The following is a 22,184-nucleotide window of genomic DNA, read 5'->3' on the forward strand; positions in this document are numbered from 1 at the left end:
TACAGTCATAAGCGCTCGCCTGACGCCCCCTCGCTTGTCCTAGAGCGTCTCGGTGCCTCGCGGGCGGGGCTGAGCCTCTCCGGTTCCGCCCCAGCTGCCAACGGCGGGGCGCGGGCGGCTGACGTCACGCGCGGGCTGCGCAAGGGGCCGCTCTAGGCCAGCAGGGGGCGTGGCGCTCGGAGTACCGCGGCTTGCAGCGCCGGAGCCATGAGCGAGACGGGCCCGGCCGGGCGCTGCGGGGCGCTTCTCACTTGGGTAAGCCCGGGAGCTGGAGCGCGGGGGGTCGCCCGCCGCCGCCGCTCGGCTGATTCCCGCCACCACCTTCGTCTGGCGCCCCCCCCCAGTTACCCCCGCTGCCACTGCCGCCCCCCCCCACTGTCTTCAACAGGTGCCTTCCCGCCCGGCTTCCTCGCCCAGCCGCCTGGGATAACCCTTCCTTGGGGAAGGGGAAGAATGGCCTACAAGGCCACACGCGCCCCTCTTTTTTTATTATTCCGGGTTAGTTTAACCCGGGGTTGCCGCTCACGTTTCTGCATTCTCACGGACGTGCTTTACACCCGCTGTTCCACCCATAAGCATTATGCACCGACAGAGGATGCGTGTGTGGGGGGTGTATGAATGTATCGTGTGCATGGACACCTGTAATAACCACCTGGTTTGGTGAACACGGGCGGGAGGGACGTCGGTTAAAGTCCGCGGCGAAGGCCTGAACTTAGCAGCACCGGTTGCTCAGCCCCTGGAGTTTTTTCCAGGAAAGTCTTGAGGCCTCCCGGCTACCTCCCAACTCCGCTCCTCAACTCCCAAATCCTCTTAAAAACCTCCCGGTGCCGCAAGTCTGCCTTAAAGCCTCGGGCTATTTTTGTAGGCTCCACTCGACACACAGTGACTCTGCATTTGCGCTCTTTGCCCCCTGGCGCTGTGGATTTTCTCCGTTCCCTCCACCCGCTCCTTTAAACTAGCTTTTTCTTTCGTGTCCAAAACTGGAATGATTAGGGCTTCCAACTATTGGCTGCTGTTCCTTGAGATTCTCTGTCTCCGTCCTTCCTTTGGAAGAATCTTTCCCCACCACCTGCTGTGCCCAGCACCAAATGCTGAACAAAGAAGGGTATCAAATTAATTCCCATCTTGCCAAACTCCCCAAGGAGTAACATAATGACAGTGAGGTTGAGAATCTAGTTCAGCCTGCTTAAAAATGTGTAGAACAAGACATAGAGGTTTGTAGTTCATCAGAGGAACAAACTTAAAACAACTTGGAATGTTAAAAAAAGAAAGAAGGCAACACTTGCTCAATCTATAGTTCAGACCAGTCTAATTGGTGAGGTTAAATATATGAGAGAGCCAGAGACTGGATTATTAAAAATATATTTATATGCTACTTAACTGGGGCCCAGTTCCAAACTGGACCATTTCATCCCAATCCTGAAATAAGGAAAAGAATTTATTTGTGTTGATTTACTTATTCTTGAGAGAACCCTTGTGGAAGCTGCTATTTGTCCATTAATTTGATTCAGTGTTTTGAGTAGAAGATTCAGGGGTCTGACAAATGTTCATGCTTTTGGGCCACATGTGTAATAAAGTCTACAATGTGAAAACTACTGAATTGTTAAGTTCAGTTGTGTCACCTGTGAGCCAAATCAAGGTAACAGGGTTTTGTCCTATTGCGTGCGTTGAAGTAGCTTACGAATGTCAGGATGCTTTTATGATAATCAACCATGCTTTGTGAATTGTTACTGTGACAACTTTAAGCATTACTGTAATTGCCACAGTCTGTATCCTTTGCATTGCATTTCTTTCTACCCCTGCTGCTTACCTCACTGCTGACTTTCTCCTTCACTCACTCCCCCCACACCGTGTGTATCTGCTAACTTGGGTTAACAATTCATGCATCCGATGCAGTAGTCCACAAAAGCTTATGCCATAGTAAATTTGTTAGGGTTGTATTCAGAGTACCCCTAAATACCTCTATGTGTGAGAAGAACAACTTCTGTTTGTGCAACGATACTCCCCCCCCCCAATGTACTTCCTAAATCTGTTCTGGGGGTTCCCTCAACTCTCCAGAGCAGATCTGAGGATAGCGTGGGAGAGGTTCAGGGGGGCAGAGGAGGGAAATCATTTTTGCACAAGTGGAAGTCATTCCCCTCTCACAATTATTTAATTGAATACCATCCTCCTACTTTAAAGTACCACAAGACTTTTTGTTTTTTTTTTGCATTAAGATGGTGAAGAATAAGTGGATTTTGACTCAGAAACTTCACCAACTTGCTCAAGGAAAATATTTCTGGAAAACTTTTTCTTTTGCAATTAGAGCCAACCGGAGGGTTCTTTGAAGTATTATATTTGTGTGATATTTGTATTTGTGTACTTCCATTATTGTCATATTTTAGATTTAAATGATTTTTAGTTTTTACTGGAAAAACTAGTGTTTGAACAACTAGAGCAGCACATACCTCTGTGCCTGACTTAAAGAATGGCTGCTTGGCTTATTAAGAGTGGCTGCTGCTCTGCCCTCTAACAGCTTCCTGGTTAGATTGCCCTATGTCCTGTTTATCACTAATAGCTGTAATGAGAAGACTTTGTTCTTCCAGTGCTAATCACCTTCTCCCTAACCCACCATGCCAAAGATGCCGGATGCTTCTATCTCTGCCCAGGGCAGAAAATACTGGAGTTGTTGTTTTTAGATTCTATATGCAACAGCTGTCATACAAGGAAGGATTTTAGTATGATCAGCCTTTCGTAGCACTGCAGCAGTAAGAGAGGAGGAGCTGAACCTGTCAAGCTTGTCTCTCCTGCACAAGTATTAAAAACACAGGAGTCTTTGTTTACGCTGAATTGAGCAGCCCTAACACTGTTTTTCCTCAATACCCCCGTGCCTGAGTCCGCAGATGCTGTTGGGGACTCTTGGCTAACAAGGAAGGGTATTTTGTTTATGAGACCTGGATATTTAGGAAATAATTTACTAATGCAAGATGGCTGGTATTTCTGCCAGATTCAGAATGGAATGCTGATTTCTCCAGTAAGAATCAGGCATCTGTCAGCCTTGTGTGAGAAGGCTGGAGTTGGTACCCAAGCGAGATCTGATGGGAAGGTGGATGCCCATGTGCTGTAATCTTATTAGCCAGAGCTCTAAGATGGACCACTTTAGGATGATTTCACATGGCAAGACCTGTAAAGACTGCCCCCAGCAGGAGAGACCCTTCTACTCTTAGGCACGCTGAGGTCAAATGGCAGTCACTGATACTAAAGGAGGCCTGATACTTGTGTTTATGTGGGATGCAGTACTGTATCTCAGGAAAAACACCAGTACTTTACCTCATCCAGGTAGTTGATGGGACTTCTATTAAGAAGGGTAAACAATTTGGAGAAGGTAGGCACACATGGTTTCCTAAAATGTAAATTTGGTCTAAACATGTTGATTCCAGTGAATAAGAGAGCTATGGGATCTGATTTCTGCACGACTGAGAGTTCAGTGTAACTTGAGAGGCTGATCATTTGACACAAATAGGACCTAATCCAATTTAAGGTATTGTCACTTAGCTGTTTCAGTTGAGAACCATAAGAATTAGGAGATCAACCAAATGAAATTTTAAGGGGGAGGTACCCAAAATACAGAGGAAGGTGGGGTGTTCGTGGCATTCACTGGATGTAGTGTAGCCACCATCTTCCAAACAGGGCACATTAACAATCAAAAGGAGAGTGTTGTTTAATAGTGAGGTAGGTAAGAGAAATATCTGACCCTGTAGAAAACCCCAAATTGGACTAGATAATTCAAAGACGGAAAGCTTACTTGTTTTGGTAATCTTTTTGGTTTATATGAAAACCTTAATGTGTTGTTTCAGCCTTTTAGTTGCAATTGAGGAAGCAAGGTTAAAATCATGGGAAAACAAGCAGGGATGACTGTGTGCATATTGGAGGAGAGGACCAAGGCCACTCCTAATCCTAGGTGTAAATCCTGTAGCTGCTCTCGAGGCAGGAGGTAGCTTGGAAGACTTCTATTTCATTATACTCAAGGATGCCCTGACTGTGAGCGTGACAGCTGGGCTGCCTCTGCTTAGTGATTCATTGTGTATATCAGCGCCTTGCAGGCATGTGGGAGTACTCGTGCGGAGCTCATTGTGTGGGGGGTGCATGTGTGTGGCAGGCACTGTTGTCTTGCAGCAGCAGACTTATCTATTGGCATAGATTTTCAAGTTTGGTTTTAAAGATTTCGGTGTCTAATCATGGAGCCTAAGGGCACCTAAACCTACATAGGGTTGCCACCTTCAGCCAAGATTCTTTGTAACTCCACAGTTTTCATTCTTATGGATATATTTCTTCTTTGATATTGACACTGTCACCAGCAGCCCGGATAGATTTTAGGTTATGTCCCTCTGTAGGCTGGTTCAGAATGGGCTTCCTCTGTTCCCAGATCCAATAATTCACTATTTTTTCACCTAAAGTGTTCACTTGCTGATTTGATTTGTTTCCTCCAGCTGCAGACGTTTCATGTTCCATCTCCATGTGCCAAAGAACAGGATTTGGCCAGCGGGGTCACGATTGCCCAGGTGCTGCACAAAATGTGAGTGTTGTGGTGGTTATCTTAATGAGTGTTCACAAGAGTTATCATGGTCAGAATGGCCAAATTCTCCCCTCACTCCCCTACAAATCTCTCTTTGATCTCTGCCCCTGGTTAGCAAGTTGACCGTTGAAGTTTGTGCTGCCAGAAATCAGAATTCCCTCCCTAATGAGTTAATTTGACAGTTTGATACTAGAGACGGAAAGACAACAGCTTAGCAGCAGGAAAGCTCCTGTGGTTGCCTTCATTGTCACATTGGGACAATGTGAATGTAGCTGTCTGTGAGACAGAAGACAGCAGAGCTTGACTCTAGACTGGTGAAAAGCCACTATGGAATCTGTTTCGCAAAGCTTATGTGCAAGATCACAAAGCTGCTGAGAGTTTGCTTTCCACCCCTGAACCAAAGGTAACAGCTTTATGGTTTCCATTTCCAGAGACCCATCTTGGTTCAATGAAACCTGGCTCCTGAGAATTAAAGATGATGCCGGTGACAACTGGAGGCTGAAGGTATGAAGTGAGAATGGGGTGAGTGGTGGTCTCTAAGACCTAGATGCTTAGCAATACCAAATACTGCCAAGAAATGAACTCCAGAAGTCATGAGACTCTGACTTAGCAATACCTTGAAAGCAGAGTTGTTCAATTTTCAGGGTTTCTTGGCTGGCTTAGGTTGATCAGCCAGCTTTGTGATTTGAAGATGAGGTTGGGTTTTGGTAGGAAGGGCTTTTCACCCCAATTGGATGCCTGTCCTGCATCAACCCTGGACTCTTCTCTCCCATCAGAGTAGTTCTGAAGACGACTGAGCATGACCAGCTTTTTTTTTATTTCCATACCAGCATGGAAATAGCGGAGTCTTGCTCGTTGGCTGTATGGCCTTTGGAAAGGGGAAATATAGTGGGAATGACAGGTCTCCATACTCTGACAAACCTGCACATTTATGTTCATTCATCCTCTATCTTGCCTCCAGGTGAGCAACTTGAAGAAGGTCCTGCAGAGTGTGGTTGAATACTCCCAGGATGTGAGTACCTTTTCTGGTTTGGCTTTGCTGGCATGGTGGTGATGTATTTCAGGGCATGGCCCAAGCCTCCAATGAAAGTTAAGGGTCTCTGCTTAGGCAGTAGAGCAGCAGGTGAATGCCAAGGGACAAAACTCTGACAATCACTCAGCCTGGATGTATTGAAGCCATCACTGAAAGACAGAGCTCATGGTTCCAATCTAACATTATTTTTTTCCAGGACCCACCTATCCCTTTGATGGTAATTAGTTTTAGCTGGTTTTAATACTGAATTTTAGATTGTTGTAGTCAGCCCAGGGACCTGCTGGTGAAGGGTGGGTAATAAATTGAATAATGATAATAAATAATAATAATAGAAAAAGCTCTGCTCTAGAAAGGCTGGGTAAATGTTATTGGTTTTCTATGGATGTGCCTTTCTCTATGTACAGAACTCCCAAGACACAGTTGATAGCCAGTGGAATGGAGTGGCAAGTGAGACTTAGACTGGGGAGATTTTGTTTCAAATTCCTGATTAACTCCAACCTTCCTGGGTGGCGACTTTGGGTCTATCTCTTAGCCTAATCTATACACTCACAGGGATAAAACAGTGGGGAAACTATATATGCTACCCTGAGCTGTTTGGAGGAAGAATGGGATTGAAGTGTAGTAGTAGTAGTAAATGCTCCTTAGCACAGGCAGTCTTGCTAACAAGTCCACCCAAGTTACTAGCCCATAACTTAAAAAAAAAAAATATTCACCTTTCCTCACATGCCTGTGCAAGTCACTTATTGCCCACTGACAGAGGCTGTTGCAGTTTTGAAAGCTCCATTGTTTGGTCACTTGGAGGCTTGCCACAGACTAGTGCTGGACAAGTGGCAGATTTCAAACCTAAGATAAAGATACTGAAAAGTAACCTGTCCTCTCCCAGGCAAATTGCTGTCACAGACGCAGTGAGATAGGTGAAATAGGTAGGTGGCAGCAACAGTGAAAGGTGTGCCGGCTGTCAGAAGCTATATCCGCTGCTGTCTTCTCAGGTCCTGGGCCACCAAGTCCCGGAGCAGCTGCTGCCTGATGTAGCTCTGGTTGGAGAACTGTCTGACACAGCTGAGCTGGGCAAGCTACTGCAGCTGGTGCTGGGCTGTGCCATCAGCTGTGAGAGGAAGCAAGGTATATGTGTGCGAATGACAATTACGATGGGGGGATGTCACAGTGGAGCTTTATGGGCATCTGTGCCATGAGGATGACTCTGCAATGGCTGCTTTAAATACCTGCCGTGTGTGGGTGGGGTCTAGGAAGCAGGTGCCCTATTTGTTGTGGCATTGCTGTCCTGCTTACAGGGACTTACAGTTTCCCTTCATTAGTCCTCTCTATTCAGGTGGCTCCTGCCTCATCCATATAACTTCAGGATCTCCTTAAGCTGGAGCTTCCAATCTTTCTCCTTGGGTTTTCTCCTCTTGGTTTTCTTCACCCGTGATACTAGTTGGGATATCAGCCTCTTAAATCAGTTTGAGACAGAAGGAGGGTGCAGTGAGAGACAGACAGACAGATCTGACATTCTGCCACACCCACAAAAATACTTCATCGAAATTTGGGCCCCACTCCTGGAGGCTGTACCAACCCTCATGGCTGCATGATTTGGGGCAGGGGAGGGAATCTGGCCAGAGGAGGAACGAACTAGTTGGAAAGTAACTTGAGTGCCCAGCCTCATCTGTTTGCAGATCACATCCAGCAGATCATGACCCTGGAGGAATCTGTGCAGCATGTTGTTATGACAGCAATACAGGAGGTGAGTGCGACTGTGTCCTTCAGCCTAGTGTGAAGCCATTAGGCTCCGGAACTGGATGCTTGCTTTGTGTTGCTAATGATCTCCCTGGTCAGGAAGTGCCCCTCATTCTCAACCTACAATCTTGCGTCTTCCCAGGTAATGATGCTACTTTTGTGCTAGTCCCTGCCCCCGCCCCCCGCCAAGTCCTGCCCACTCCCTGCTGCCAGGCCTGGTGCTCATTAGATGAAAGTTCTGAAAGATGTTCTAGTTAACCTATGCCTGCTTCCTGGAATACAGGGCTTAGAAAGTTCTGTGAGTCACCTCTATGTGACCAGTTACCAAACCTCTTTGTCTTTTGCAGCTCTTAAACAAAGATTCATCGGACACGCTGAGCTCAGAGACTTATGGGAACTTTGACAGCCAGGTACTTGTGATATATATTAAGAGTGGCTGGGCGGCATTAGCCCTAATGGTGCAAATTCAATAGATGTAGGCTGAGCAGGAATGGAGAAAGAGGTCCTTTTTTTTTGGTGGGGCCAGATGAGGTAATTCAAAGGAAGAAGGCTAGGCTTGGGCTACTATTCGTGGCTTGCCTTGCTCAGTGTCTGTAGTACCATATAGACTTTTATTGACTGACTGGCTGACTCCTTGTACCTTTCCGGTTTTCCCTTGTAGTCCAGGAAGTATTACTTTCTCAGTGATGACCTAGAGGAGACAGATGACATGCGCCAGCGCTGCCATGACCTAGAACAGCAGGTGAGTGCCTCTTGGGAGCCAAGAAAATTGGAGGTGGAAACCAGCTCTGTTTGCTGTGGACTTAAAAGAATGTGCATCAGATGATGGAAGCCAGGAGACTATTCATAGGAACAATGGAAAAATACTGAGCACCATCAGGTCTCCAATGGGTTCTGCCCTTCCTCAGAAGTTATGGGGAGGTATATATCAGGGGTAAGGAACCTGTTGTCTCGTAACGTTTGATTGACTGCATTGTCTGTCACCTCTGAGCATTAGCCATGCTGTCTGGGGTTGATGAGAGATAGGATTCCCAATAACAACTGGAGGGCCACAGGCTCCCCACCCCTGGTATATATTCTGTGCTGGAATTTTGCAGGAGTCCTGACATGCCATTTTCTGAACTGCTATCTTGATTACCATCCTTTCTCTCCCCTTCTCCCCTGCCTGTCTCTCCATATTGCACAGCTCTATGTGCACTGAGTTGGTGGTGTTTGGGGACCGGGCCTATTCTGGTCATTTGGATATTCTGTCTTTCCTTATATGAAGGCAAGGTGAGGGCCTGCCTTCCTTTCCTCCCTCATGCAGTCCAGTTTCCGGGGTGGGGTGGGAAGTGCAGTTCTTTGTGGATGGTGTGAGCTTGCTGGGCTGCATGGAGACAGCTGGGCTTGGCTGCAGTGTGGTGTGCGAGTCCGTGTCCCTCCTCCTAATGCACAGCTGTCCTTTCCCTCATTGTTTTTGAGATTGCTGTGAACGAAGAACAAGACCAGCTTGGTAGTTCTGGGGCTGACCTTGGATTCAGTGGTCCTGGGCTTTATGCCTCTTTTTACCTGTTAAAGCCATATGAACGAGACTGGTGTGCGGCAGAGGGGCTAAATTTAAAGAGCAGACAGTGCAACTGTGGAGATTTTGGATATTTCAGGAAGGGTGGGTTGTGGGGGACCTGAGAAAGGATAGGCTGATCTCGCTCCCTTTACAAAAACAAACCCTTTACTCCTCCAAGGTGCTAAAGTGCCCCTGGAGATGCAGCCCCCTTCAAGAAGGTGAGTGTCTTCCCTCTTCCCATGCTCTTGCCTATGATAACAGACCTGCTCACCCAGCAGTTGGAGCCCCATGCCTGGTGGGGCCAGCCTAACCTCCTTGCATGAGCATGTGCCATGTTGACAAGTTAACAACTGCTTGAGAGTGTTGGAGGAGTTGCTTGCACCCAGTACAGAAGCAGGGTTGGGCCTGGCCTGAGTTAAAAGTGCTTTCAGACTCTGTACTAATACAGCTACAAATCCACATTTCCGCATTCTAGGTTCTAAACTGCATATGAAGATTCTGGAATCACTTAGGTTTAGGGGATGTATATACAGGCTGAGGGGGTTTTGTGGCCTCTTCATTTGGCAGCATTGAATCTTCGTAGCAATTCTGGATCCCTGCAGCAGGTCGGTAGGTGCCTGTAATGAAGTTTTCGCTTCCATTCAGGGAGCATAGGTCCTTGGCAAAAAGTCTGCCAGATTTGCAGAGAGAGGAAGTGAACTTGCTTGCTAGCAGTTCCTTTCAGTAGCTCACACATGCTTTAGTAGTGCCTGTGTGGATGATAATTCCTTCCCGCCAAATGAGCTGGTGCAAGAGGAGTCCTGATGAGGCTAATTTCAATGGCTGCTGTGCGTGTTGGGGCAGGAGGCCAGCTGTAGACATTATTTTGCACATGCATGCAAATGTCTGTTAAACCTACTCTGTTACTCACTGTATGGTTCCATAGTTTTGCAAAATCTGGGGACAAGTCTGCTAGAGCAGCAAAAGGAACCGATTGCTTGTGGCTACATGTAGCAATTTGATAGAGAGTGGGAGAGCAGGGTTCTCCTCAGCCTGCTTAAAGCCAAGGAAAGAAGTGAACAGCCAAGACTTAAGGAGCTATGCTTCCGCTCCCCCCTTTTTCTAGGGCACTAGTAGAATGAGGTTGAATGTCACAGGCTGGTTGGGCTCACGAAGGACCTGGTAGAATCCGCAAAGTTCTTAGCTGGACTTAGAGCTCCATTACTTGGCCACCTCCTAGAAACTAGTCTTCCTCCTCCCTTCTCTCAGATCTCCATCCTGGTGGAAGAAAAGAATACTTTGTCTCTAGAGAACAAGAGTCTCCGGGAGCAGAAAAGCTCCCTTGAGTCAGATGCTGCTGGGCTCACTGGCAAGAAGTTGCTTCTGCTTCAAACCCAGATAGAGCAGCTGCAAGAGGAGAACTTCCGGTAAGGCAGATATTGGGGTGGGGAGGTTATATTGCCCTCAGGACAATGTGCCCAAAGGCAGTGGAGTCCAGAGAATAATTAGAAGAAAAGTCTAGCTAACTAGATGTATTTTGGCCAGGCTGGAAAGCAGCAGAGATGACTTCCGAGTGCGCTGTGAAGATCTCGAAAAGGAAGTGCTAGAACTTCAACACCGCAATGAGGAGCTGACCAGCCTGGCTGAGGAAGCCCAAGCACTGAAAGACGAGATGGATGTGCTGCGGTAAGTGTGCCTCAGCTGCAAGAACTGTGGATATACCCTTTTATTTTGGGGGGTTATGTGTTACGGCTTGTGAAGCAGCCCATGGTCCAGCCTGGGCCTGCTGTGTGTCAAAACTCCACATTTGTGAACCTTGGGCCTCGGGTGTGCTGTGTTGCCGTATAGGCAAACCTCCCACTGCAGCTGCTGACTAACAGAGGTCTGCTTCTCTGCAGGTAGACAGTCCATTTTTTGTACACATCCTTAAGTTTAACATGGTAATCTTTGCCACTGAAAAGGCAGAGCAACAGGTTCCCAAACAGCCGCTGATGGTTAAATGCAGCTATGGAGAAGAGTTGACAGTCCCACCAGAGGGTTTGTGGGTGGCTCATGCCTATACACTGGAGCCCTGATGAATGCTGTCTCTCTTCCAATGCTTGAAGTTCTGGAAAAGCAGAAGCAAATTAGTCCAGGAGTTTTGAGTGAATATGTGGAATGTGGCTTCTTACTTGGAATCCAATTAGTTCTGCTGAATAATCAAAATCTCTGCTATCTGGAATTTGGTGGAAGTGGGGCAGCTTGTGTGTAAATAATTTGGTTTAATTGAGAATGTTAGTAGCTCTAGGGGGATGGGTTTCTGTGCTGGAACAGCATTCATTGCAGCCTCTCACTATTACCAGTCTTCCTTTTCCTGTGTTTGTGAGTTTTGTACAAAGCATGCTGTCAGGTAACTTCACACAGATTTCTTTTTTCGCTATACATTAAAGCAAACTCAAGTTTTGTTGTAACTTGCCAATTTTTGGACTGTTTCACACAGAAATGTAGACATAGTGCTTCAGTTCTAGAATAGATGCACTGACCCATAACTTCATGTGATGTAAAAGAGTGTCAGCAAGCCTTGGGCTTTCATGCGTCCTTTTCTACCACATCCCAGTGGCTAGAAGCAGAAGTGGGGAATCAAATGCTTTACTATTTGTTTGTTGTGTCCAAACCAACGAAGGACAGTTACCATTTGACTATAATTTGTTTGCAACAATCCAACTTGGAATGTTTGCCTTAAAATGCATGGGATACTTGTTGCTTATCCATTATTGTTTCAGTTTTTGGCACCCTTTGACCTTGCTGCAGCAATTCCTGCTTACACAGTAGTTTTCTATAGCTAGTAGAGTTACTTTCTGTCCCTCCACTTTTTATCCAATAAAGTCAGAGTTACCTGACATTAAAAGCTGTAAAAAATACCTATACTTATACCTATATCCTGCTGTTCTGCAGTCACTCCTCAGACAAGGTAGGACGGCTGGAGGCTATGGTGGACTCCTACAAGAAGAAGCTAGAAGACCTGGGTGACCTTCGGCGGCAAGTTCGGCTGCTTGAGGAAAGAAACACCGTCTACATGCAGCGCACTTGTGAGCTGGAGGAGGAGCTTCGGCGTGCAAATGCTGTCCGTGTGCAGCTGGAGGCACATAAGAGACAGGTGAGTTGGTGTTAATAAGAGAATGCGTTTGAGCAGACTGCAGCCTTCAGAATGCACTTGCAATAATACTCTGTCCTGAAGGAATCCTAAAGACAGATTGGAGCACCATTGGAGCCAGAAAGGCAAAACCCATTTGACCAGGATTGACCTGGTAGCTGTAGCTGTGCTGTGGCTTTGCAGGCAGAACTGTTGTCTCAAACAGTCTTGTACTCTTGGTGTTTGGGAGGACTTCAATACTAAACATAGATTCAAGACAACCTGTAATGAAAAGCAGCGTTGCTGATTGCTTTTCAGCAGGAGAGGAGGGCAAAGATCATAAGCACAGCAAACCCCTACTCTTCCCTCTTCCAGGTGCAAGAGCTCCACAGCAAACATGCAGATGAGGCTTTGAAGGCGGAGAAATGGCAGTTTGAGTTCAAGAACCTCAAGGAGAAGTTTGAGGCCCTGGTAAAAGAAAAAGAGGTAATGCAGAACTTGTACCACAAGAGGATGATGAGTGTTTCCTTTGGCTTGCAGGTGAAGGCCTAATCCAGGAGTGAGGGAGCTTTTTCAGCTTGAGGGCCACATCCTCTCATGGGCAGCCTTGGGGAGGTTGCATGCAAGTGTGGGTGGAGCAATGGATGTGACTTCTCTCTTCATTGAAAGGGCTACATTCTGGCCGTGCAAAAGCTCGAGCTTGGTGGTGGGTGGGTGTGTATAGATATAGGTATGTCCATACAGATTTTTTATATATGCACACAAATGCACCACCTATCTACTCATCCGTTATCACAGTTCAATGGCTCATTCCAGCCTGGTAAAGGAGGGCACAGAGCAGGCCTGGAGAGCATGTGGGGCGAGTCCCAAATGTCAGAGAGCCTTGAAGGCTGCATTTGGCCTGAGATTCTCTACTCCTAGTCTTGTGGCAAGAATAGGGAAATCTGGCAGGAGTAGCATCTAGTTTCTGTTACTTGGACAATGTAGTACAATAAGGCATCAGCCCACCATAGCTTAAGTGGTCCTTTTCCTGGAGTGATTCCTGACCCTTTTTCCTTAGAGGCTGATTGAAGAGCGGGATGCCTTACGGGAAGCCAATGAAGAACTGCGATGTGCTCAGGTGCAGCAGAAATTCCTAAACCAAGCAGGTGAGTATCAGAAGTCTTCCCCACCCCAATGAAATCCAATAAAGTCTGCCTCAGAACAAAGATTGGAAGTTAAGGAGAAAAGGAACACGTCTTTGTGTTGACAGGGCCAAGTGCACTCGAGTTACAGTGAACTAGCAGTCAACTACATTTAACATTTGTTAATACCCGAAGAGCCACAGTGAGCTGCCTACTTGCTGCAATCATTAGAGGAGATTTGTTCCATCTGAAATGAACCGGGGGGGGGGGCTAGGGCCACCTCAGTGTTGGTGCCCATAATTTTTTGTTGCAGGAAAACCAACTAGACCCTTCTTTGTGCATTTAGGTGTTGATTTAAGAGCATATTGTTTGGACATTTATTTTATTGAAATGTCCTTTAATTTGATTTAGTTGCTGATTGAGCGTTGTGCTTCTATTTTTGTGATTCCTTTTTGGTTGTTACGGCTGTTTTTTGCAAATGTATTTTATATTTTTTATTTACACCTGAAGACTCCATTTGGGATGGAAGGGTGCATTAAAAATAAATGAATTAAATGCTGTCATTTTCATTTTCAAGAACTTTCTACAGGCATGTCCTGGGGGATTCCCTTATCTGTTAGCTTACTTGGAAGCCACAGGAGGGCTGAGAGGGTAGGATTTTAATGGATTGGACTGTTTTTATAAGCTGAATGGATAGCTCAGTTGGTAGAGCATGAGACTCTTAATCTCAGGGTCATGAGTTTGAGCCCTACGTTGGGCAAAAGATTCCTGCATTGCAGGGGGTTGAACTGGATGACCCTTGTGGTCCCTTCCAACTCTACAGTTCTATGAGCAGCTATACGGAACAATTTCTTTACTGTTTTATTTTAATTAATGTTTATTATGTGATTTGTGATCTTAATTGTTCTGATATGTAAATCACCCTAGGATTTCTTTTAATGAAGGGTGGTAAAGAAATTATATAAATTAAATTTTAGGCTAAGCCTGATAGGATCTCACACACCTGTCTCCAAGAGCTTTGCCTACAGCCGGTGTGTGTGCTTGGTCTGTCATTCGGTTGCCTGAACCTGCTTGTAGGGGAAGACCTTGTATTATGGTTGGCTGCTGCCTGAAGTGAGGTTACCGGTTTCACCTCCCATCTCTGTGTGGCTTTTCTCAGCCTTCATTCTTCTCCTGTTTAAATGTATTTCTCTTGATGTGATAGATGCCAGTGTGGACCATGTTTTGCTTAATACTGCTGGGACCCATAACTGCACTTTTATTGCTCCAACTCAGGGTAGATGAGTTGTCCGGCCCTGGCTAGGTCAAGTGACACCAAAAGCTTGAGTGATCCCATCTTAGAGGGTTGTGCTTTATAGCAAGGTTGTATTTGGGAACGATCGGCTCCTCCCCTCCAACAACACCTGCACCTTCGGGTAGAAAGCCAGAGTAAAAATAAATGTATCTTCTGTTTCTCCCCCCCCCCCCCCCTTGCAGATACCATCCTAGAAGAAATTGCTTCTCCTGTGGATAACTTAGCAGCTGAGATCATGCCAGCAGAACTCAAGTAAAGTTTGCCCCCTTGGGGATCCTGTCTTGGGAGGCAGAAGGGCAAAAGCCTATGAGGCCTATTTGAAATTGGGGACTTGCTGTTATTCATAATTATACTTGATTACTTCCATCAGCCAGAGGTTGGAGTCAGTGTTACCCTGGTGTCCTTTTGGTGATAAAGAGAAAGTGGTGTGGGGGGGGGGAGTGCTATCCTGGATTTATTTTTCTGATATTGTAGATGAAACAGGTGTCATCCCAAGATCACCTTCAGCTTGTTTGCTTAAGCTTAAGAAAACTGGAGTACAGTTTTCTGCTTCATACAGTCATGACATAACTTCTTTAAAAGGTCAGGCTCTAAGGGAATGCTCCTAATGTATATTGCTAGATAATACAGCACGGTAATCTCTGTGAATACTGTCTATCCCAATATGCATTGCTCTGGTTTGGCCCCCAATTCTAGAGATTGCATCCTCTCTATGAGCTGTTCTGCCTTTTAGTACAGCTTTTAGGGTTGGGAGTTGGGCCCACATGAAGCGGGGGGGGGGGGCGGCTGGGAAGTGGTGGTGGTCCACATCATTGGATAATGCCCCAGCTAATAATTGTAACATTCTGTGTTTCTTGCGGCCAGGGAGACAATTGTGCGGCTGCAGCATGAGAACAAGATGTTATGTGCACAAGAGCTGTCCTATCGGCTGCAGCAGACTGAATTGCAGGGGCTGCTGGAGGAATCTAACCGTACTAAGAACCAGCTAGAGGCACAGCAAAGGTATCCAATAAGCTGAAAAGTTTGCAGTTTGTCCCCACTGGTCTTAGAAGATCCAACCTGCCTTCTCCAGTCCCTCTTAACCTTTGACCAGCTATTAAATTTGCAATTCTAATTTAGAATTATTTTTATTCACTGTTCTTCCTCTTATCTGGTAGGCAATAGTCTACCTCCTGTTCTAAAAACCAGTGGGGAAACTCTTACTGTTGGCCCATCAAGTGAAACCATGTTTGCAAGGTCAACTGGCGAGTGTCCTTGAGCTCAAACACTGTTTGCATGATCTACTAGGAATGTTAAACTAACATTTTTTTTAATAGAATTTTGTCCTAGCTTATCTTTGTTAACTAGTGAGGGGCAAGCTCCCTTCTCCTCTCATTGCCCTGGCTCAGAAATAAACAGAGCCATTTGAATGTGTACTATTTATCAGAGCAGCTTTTAGCTAGGCGCCATCTGTACTGACAGTCCTGTGGGCTTTGTTGCTGCTTGCAGCTGGCCTTTCTCTTGCCTGTTTTAATTTGATTTGCCCTTCTCTCTATCCAGACTGAGCCAGCAACAGATCACTGAGCTCAAGGTGCAAGTAGAGGAGCTGCAACGGGCCCTCCAGGAGCAAGGAAGCAAAGCAGAAGATGTGAGTTTGCTTGAGAAAAGAGGGTTCTGTGAGGCCTTGTCAGAGTCAGGCTCACAGGGAAGTTTTGAAGGAGATTTTCACAGGTGGTCTCTACTCTCAGCCTGCATCCAGACCTTCTTACAGGGTGGCAGTAAAGGGAGCTGGTGGCATAAACCCACCTGTCCGTTTCTCAATGGAGACTTAAAACCAAGACAAAACAAAGGAGCTGGGCCGTATGAGATCTTTGTTGCAACATCTAGTCTAGGATTGTGTGCTCTCTGTGTACCAAGGGGGGAACTCTGCCTGTGTATTGGCAGTTTTTAGCCTCCCAAATTACCTTGGGGCTCAAAACAATGAAAAAGGAGTGGGGCTAATCCTCAGATACTGACTACTGCTTGAGAGGGTTGCTATAATGTGGGTGGTAGAGATTCCTTGAACATACAAATTCCACGATAAAGCTACACTTGTGGGTCTTAGGAGCTGCAAAATTGCAGTTTATGGTAGCTACGCTGGACAAAGGTGTGCTATTTGGCTAAGAACCTTTTTTCTCAGGTTTACGGGCTTGTTGCCTATTGGGGGAGGGAGGGCAAGAACTCGCAGGCTGTAAGTGTAGTTTTGCCCCAGTTTGAGAGCCTTGTGTCCCCTCTCCTGTGGCCTGTTCTAATGATCACCATTACCTTCTGCCCAGACCCCTTTTCCTCCTCACTTCCCTAATCTCACTATGCTAACAGCCCTCTCTTTCTCCCTTCTGCCTTGCTGGCTATCCTACCCAGGCCATTGTAAGTACTTTCACATTCTGTGTTGCTTCCACCATCTAACCTACTCCGCTGCCAACTCATTGTTGCTTCTCTTCTGTCTTTTGCTTGATTCTTGGTGTGTCAAAGATAAGGGGCTGCTCTGGGTTCACCTGCCAAGAGCTGCTAAGGGGCCTGCATATTCTGAAGTTTTAAAGGAGCACAAGTTCAGTTTTCTTAGTGCAGAAGGGAAGCTGGGAAGCATAGGTGCTGTTTTGAATTGGTAACTTCTGTTCCAAACGTCATTCTGATAATCTGAAAAGGTAGGAGCAGTCTAGATTTGTTTCTGAATTCGTGCAAAGTAGTTAACTGTACCAACATCTCTTAGGAGATGTGCTGTCTCCTACACAATCAGTAACTGTTCATGTTACTGCCCTGTGAGTCTTGTATATTAATAAGTCCGTAAACAATTATGGTTCAGCATTTTCCAAAGGGAGGTTGCTTCCCTACTGGGATAATTGAAAAGGAAGTAAAAACTTCCTAATGGTTGAGAGCCTTTAGGCTGGAGGTGAAAGAGAAATGCTGTTGATGTGACATTGAGCAATGTAAACCAACATTTGCACACCTAGTAAAAGCTGTAGTAAACCTTGAAAAGTAAATGCTTTTGCATTGCCCACATCTATTGATGCTACTTGAGTGACAGACCCTGAATGGTCTCAGGTGGAGGGAGGAGACTTTGGCTTTTACTGCCAGAGATGGGAGTGAGGTTTGAATGCATGAATGGATTAGTAACTAGTATAGAAAGACCTTTTGTTTTTTATACTGCAGCCTTGTTAATTGACAGTAGGATTGACCGTAGAGTTGAGGCACTGGCTGTGTTTAGTTCACTTACTGTATACTGGATATTTTTATCTCCCCCGTCATGCCAGCATAGACAGCCATGTTTGCAGAACTGAATGGAATTCTCTGTTCCATTTTAAGAGTGCTTCTGAGTCAGCAGCATCCCAGTTTAACTTTCCTAGCTCATGAAGACAAATCTGAACTGAAACCTTGAACTCCTAGTGCCCCCAGGATGAATCCTTCAAAGCCAGCAAATTTATGCATAACCTGAGTGCAGGAGGTCTTCAGGAGTACAGGGTACACTACAACTACACAGGTTTTAGTATTTTGTGTAAGATATACTGAACATGGCACCAGCTCACTCTAGTGGTCAGATGATGACAACAACAGCAGCTTAGCTAATTGATCTGCAAACAAAATAAAAATCCTAAACAGTCATTTCTCTCTCTTTTTAGTCTTCTCTCCTACAAAAGAAGCTGGAGGAGCACCTGTAAGTGATTCAATTCAGTTTGAGGGACAGGGTTGGAAAGGGCTAAAGCTCACTTGGTTTTCTTTGTTGCATTTGATGAATACATATCTGGGGTTGTTATGGGTCCAGCTGTGCTACTTACCAACATATTGATGCTGTCACACAAAACACAGCAGGGCTTTGGTTCCACGCCCTTCAGGTTTCTGGTCCTTATTCTTCAAGACACCTGCATGCCTAGCTTCTGTTTCTCTTTCTGTTTCCTGGTCAGAGAGAAATTGCATGAGGCCCATGCAGAGCTTCAGAAGAAGAAGGAATGCCTTGATGAATTGGAGCCAAAAGTGGACAGCAACAGTAAGTGGGTGGATGACAGATCCATTGCTTTAGGAGTCTCAACTAAGCCCAACCTTTGCTGGGTACCACAATGGGATGGGATGGGATGGGCTACCCAGAAATCAGAAGACCTTGTAGAGCATAGAGTGAAGATTCTTGCTACTCCATCTGTCCCCTGTCCACATTTTGGGGTCAGGACAGCATTGATGTCCCCGCCTTTCTCAACAGCTGCCAAGAAGATTGATGAACTGCAGCAATCTTTGAAGAAGAAAGATGAAGATATGAGAGCCATGGAGGAACGATACAAGCGTTATATGGACAAAGCCTGCACAGTAAGTCAAGTCTTTTCAGTGCCTTTTGCCACTGCACAGGCATACATTGGCGAAGCCTCACTAAATGGCTTTGTAGATCATACACGCTTCCCTGCGGTCAGTGTGATTCAGACAGCAATGTTGCTTCAGGACCTTTCTAGTAGCTAAATGGTCTTGGCCTCCCAAAGCTAAGTGATTATGGAAGATCTCTTTATCCTTTCACAGGTCATCAAGAAACTGGATCCCAAGCAGCAGCCTCATGGAGTTCCACTGGAGATCCAGGCTTTGAAAAACCAGCTGCAGGAAAAGGATAAGAAAATCAACCACCTGGAGGTGAGCTCCTCTTCCGAGAATGAGGGTTGCAGCTTCTCTTACATAAGAGCCTGCCTGATTAGGCCAAAGGCCCCTCTAGTTAAACAATGGCATTTGCTCCCTTGAGAGGCAGTGATGGCCACCAAACAGTGATGGCTTTAAATGAGGACTAGGCTATCAGAGGTTACTAACCATGATGGCTATGTATTACTTCCATTGTTGGAAGGAATGTACATCTAAATACCAGTTGCAGGAAACTGCAGGAAGGGACACTGATGTTGTGCTCTGGTCCTGCTCACAGCTTCCCAAGGGCATCTGGTGGGCCACTGGCCTGATCCAGCAGGGCAATACTTATTATAACAAGTTTCCAAAATTAACAAGGATCTGCGCACTGCAGCCCTCTTACCCATAAGCTACAGGTGTCTTGAGTATAATGCATTAATTCCTTATCTTCCCAAAGTCAATATAAATTATTTCAGATGAGTGGTTTGCCATGCATTGCCTGTTTCGACCACCCTGTTAGCAGCTCAGGTAGTTTCTTTCTGTTGTCCTTACTTTGCTTTCACTTGGGATCAAATTGGTAGACTGAGGTCCTGCACATCTATAAAAGGAAGAGGTACACTTCTCATCTCCCCTCTGTTTTGGTTGGCCTTGGCAGCATAAGCTTGGGGTTTTCCATAATCCCCCCAACACACACACACACACACACAGAGCCTTGGGGTTTACCAGCATGACCACTTACCTCCTTTTTCCTCTCTGTGCTTCATCTCATTAGTCGGATTTTGAGAAGACAAAATCTCAACAAGAACAAGAAGAGAAACTCATCATCACTGCTTGGTATAACATGGTGAGTTTGAATTGGACTAGGCATAAATAGAGGTGCATGTACTGATGCAGGGGTGTGGCACATTGCTTTGCAGGAGAACAGTATGCATAACTGCTGTGGAGCTTAACATCCTGAGAATCTCTTACTTTTTCTAACTATTTTGGTACTAGACACGTTTTGCAGCTGCTAAACACTGCTGAGTAAAATGTCTGAAGTTGGGCTCTTTACAGTAGATCATTTTGATGATCCTGTATATGTCTGGATCACAGAACATGGCCTTTTTGAATTCAGACCCTCGTGTCTTCTGACACATACTGTCCTGGTCAGAGCCCTATGGAGGAAGAACCCTCCATCTCCATCCAAGAGTCTGCTGGCACAAGCCAAATGTTTCTCCCCCCCCCCCACTGCAGGGCCTGGCGCTGCACCAGCGGGCTACAGAGGAGCGGTCATCCACCTCTACACCAGTCCAGTCCTTCTTGGCCCAGCAAAGATTGGCCACCAATACTCGACGGGGCCACCTGAGCCGAGCTCAACCCTTGCTGCTTCGATATGTTGGTACAGACAAACCTCAGTTGTCCTGATCTGGAAAAGCTGTCCTGTGGATCTTCTAGAGAATGCTCACTTCCCGGGGGGAGTGAAATCGGAATACCTGTTATGCAGTGGTACTTCCTCTTGAAACCCCCGTTTTATCCCTATCGTTGAAATTCATTCTCTGATACTAAAGATTATTCCTATGCCCAACTGTAGTGCTTGTTTTTTAAAAAATGAGGAATCTTGAGCAGCAAGGAGCTGGATCTTCCCTATTCATTGCAGACCTACATGTTCCCTCTTCCACTGCAGTTGGGAGCTGTTGCATGGCAGTACCCTGGGTGATGGAGAGGTATCCTTCAACCATGTTCCTTACCCACCTTTCCTCTTAAAATTCTGCTTTTGTACATAGTTTCTGTATAGCCCTGTTCCCCACCAATTAAAAATGTTCTTTACCTAATGATGTCATCTGCAGAGGGTATGGAGGGAATATTTTTACTGCCATTCACATCTCCCCTTATGGTATCGGCCTCAGTCTTGGGTATTTTTTGTGGTGATGAATGCAAAAGCATGAGATGGCTGCTTTGATAGTGGCCCTGCATTTGGAGTTTGACTCCTTTAAAAAGCTAGCATCGGTTCCTCAGGAGCCAGATTGCATTGCCTGAGGCACATTATGGCACAGCTTTTCTTAGTGACTTAAGAATCCCTTCTAAGAAGGGGCAGGGCCTTGGTACAAAAAAGCCCCATTTGAAAACGTATGAACACTAAATTGACTTTAGACCCTAGGGGTGAAGAGAGCCTGCAGTCCTGCCCAACAGTAATTTGTGTGCACATCTGTAACTGTGTTGTCTTCACAGCAATATTTAGTGCCTGGTGTTTTTGGGGTTTTTTTTTGAAAAGTGCTACTCTTTTTCTCCCCTCCCTGTTAGTATCATATTCAGAGACATTGCAAGATGCAGTATCCTTTTAAAAATATGTTCTCCAAATTTTGATTCTTTTTTTTAAAAGTAAAGTTCATAGTTTTAATGCTGTAAATTATACATTTTGTAAAGCTATCTTGTATCTCTGCCTCTTTATTTTTCTATTGGACAGAAGCCTGACATGCAATGTGGGAGGATGGGATGTGTCTATAGAATCTTTACACTACAAATAAAATATTATAAAATCTTTTCTGTATCCTTATTCCTCTAGTAGCAACAACTATTACTGTTGGGCAGTAGCCTTCATCTGGGAGGACCAGCTGTAGCTGTTAGTAGTTCTTTGCAGTACCTTTGTACTGCTGTAGTTCAGGCTTCCCATTAATTCTGAGATGGGATTTTTCTCTCTTGGAAGTTTAGTAGACCAATCAACTGCAGTTCCCTATTGGGCCTTGGAAGAAGTCCTTAGTTGATTTGTCATTGTCCTTAGTTGATTTGACCTACTTCAGAATCTGGTGGTGGGCTGATAGCAGTTAAAACTCAAAGAAAATTATTGATGGTCAAGAGTAAAGTGGTACCTTGGTTTACAAACTAATCCATTGCAGAAGTCAGTTCTTAAACCGAGGCATGCTTTCCCTATTGGGGCCTCTTGCCACCGGTGCCCTTCTACCGTTCGGATTCCGTTCTTAGAGGTAAAATTCACAAACCGGGACACTACTTCCAGTTTTGCGGAGTTCGTAAACTGAATCATTCATAAACAGGACTGTTCTTAAACCGAGGTACCACTGTACTTTGCATTTAGGATTGCTACAAAGGCTGGCACAGTGGCAGTTGATTTATTTATCAAAAGGGAGCATTTTCAATTGGGAAGCAATCATAGGAGCAGCAATAGAGCATCTGTTAAAGAAGCACATCCTCCGTACATCGTTGTGTGGTT

General features: G+C 45.7%; 1 protein-coding gene across 1 annotated transcript; it reads left to right on the forward strand.

Moving 5' to 3' along the window:
* The first annotated feature begins 41 nt into the window (after window positions 1–41).
* On the forward strand, window positions 42–21,497 carry HOOK2 (hook microtubule tethering protein 2). The gene is made up of 22 exons (XM_083597058.1): window positions 42–255; window positions 4,470–4,555; window positions 4,987–5,059; window positions 5,517–5,567; window positions 6,578–6,710; window positions 7,262–7,329; window positions 7,670–7,732; window positions 7,984–8,064; window positions 10,114–10,271; window positions 10,390–10,530; window positions 11,779–11,980; window positions 12,332–12,442; window positions 13,017–13,104; window positions 14,557–14,626; window positions 15,239–15,376; window positions 15,914–16,001; window positions 18,010–18,044; window positions 18,292–18,374; window positions 18,582–18,685; window positions 18,890–18,997; window positions 19,752–19,823; window positions 20,213–21,497. The coding sequence occupies exons 1-22, from the start codon at window positions 208–210 to the stop codon at window positions 20,381–20,383; spliced, it is 2,172 nt and encodes a 723-aa protein (XP_083453184.1). The 5' UTR covers window positions 42–207; the 3' UTR covers window positions 20,384–21,497.
* Window positions 21,498–22,184: the final 687 nt, after the last annotated feature.

Source organism: Podarcis filfolensis (genome assembly GCF_964270895.1).
Source record: "Podarcis filfolensis genome assembly, chromosome: 2".
Taxonomy (NCBI): domain Eukaryota; kingdom Metazoa; phylum Chordata; class Lepidosauria; order Squamata; family Lacertidae; genus Podarcis; species Podarcis filfolensis.

Bases quoted from the DNA above. Each gene is read 5' to 3' on its own strand.
- HOOK2 (XM_083597058.1), top strand. From the start codon at position 208: ATGAGCGAGACGGGCCCGGCCGGGCGCTGCGGGGCGCTTCTCACTTGG. The intron at 13,105-14,556 runs GTGAGTATCAGA...CCCCCCTTGCAG, and splicing joins GAAATTCCTAAACCAAGCAG to ATACCATCCTAGAAGAAATT. The intron at 14,627-15,238 runs GTAAAGTTTGCC...TCTTGCGGCCAG, and splicing joins ATCATGCCAGCAGAACTCAA to GGAGACAATTGTGCGGCTGC.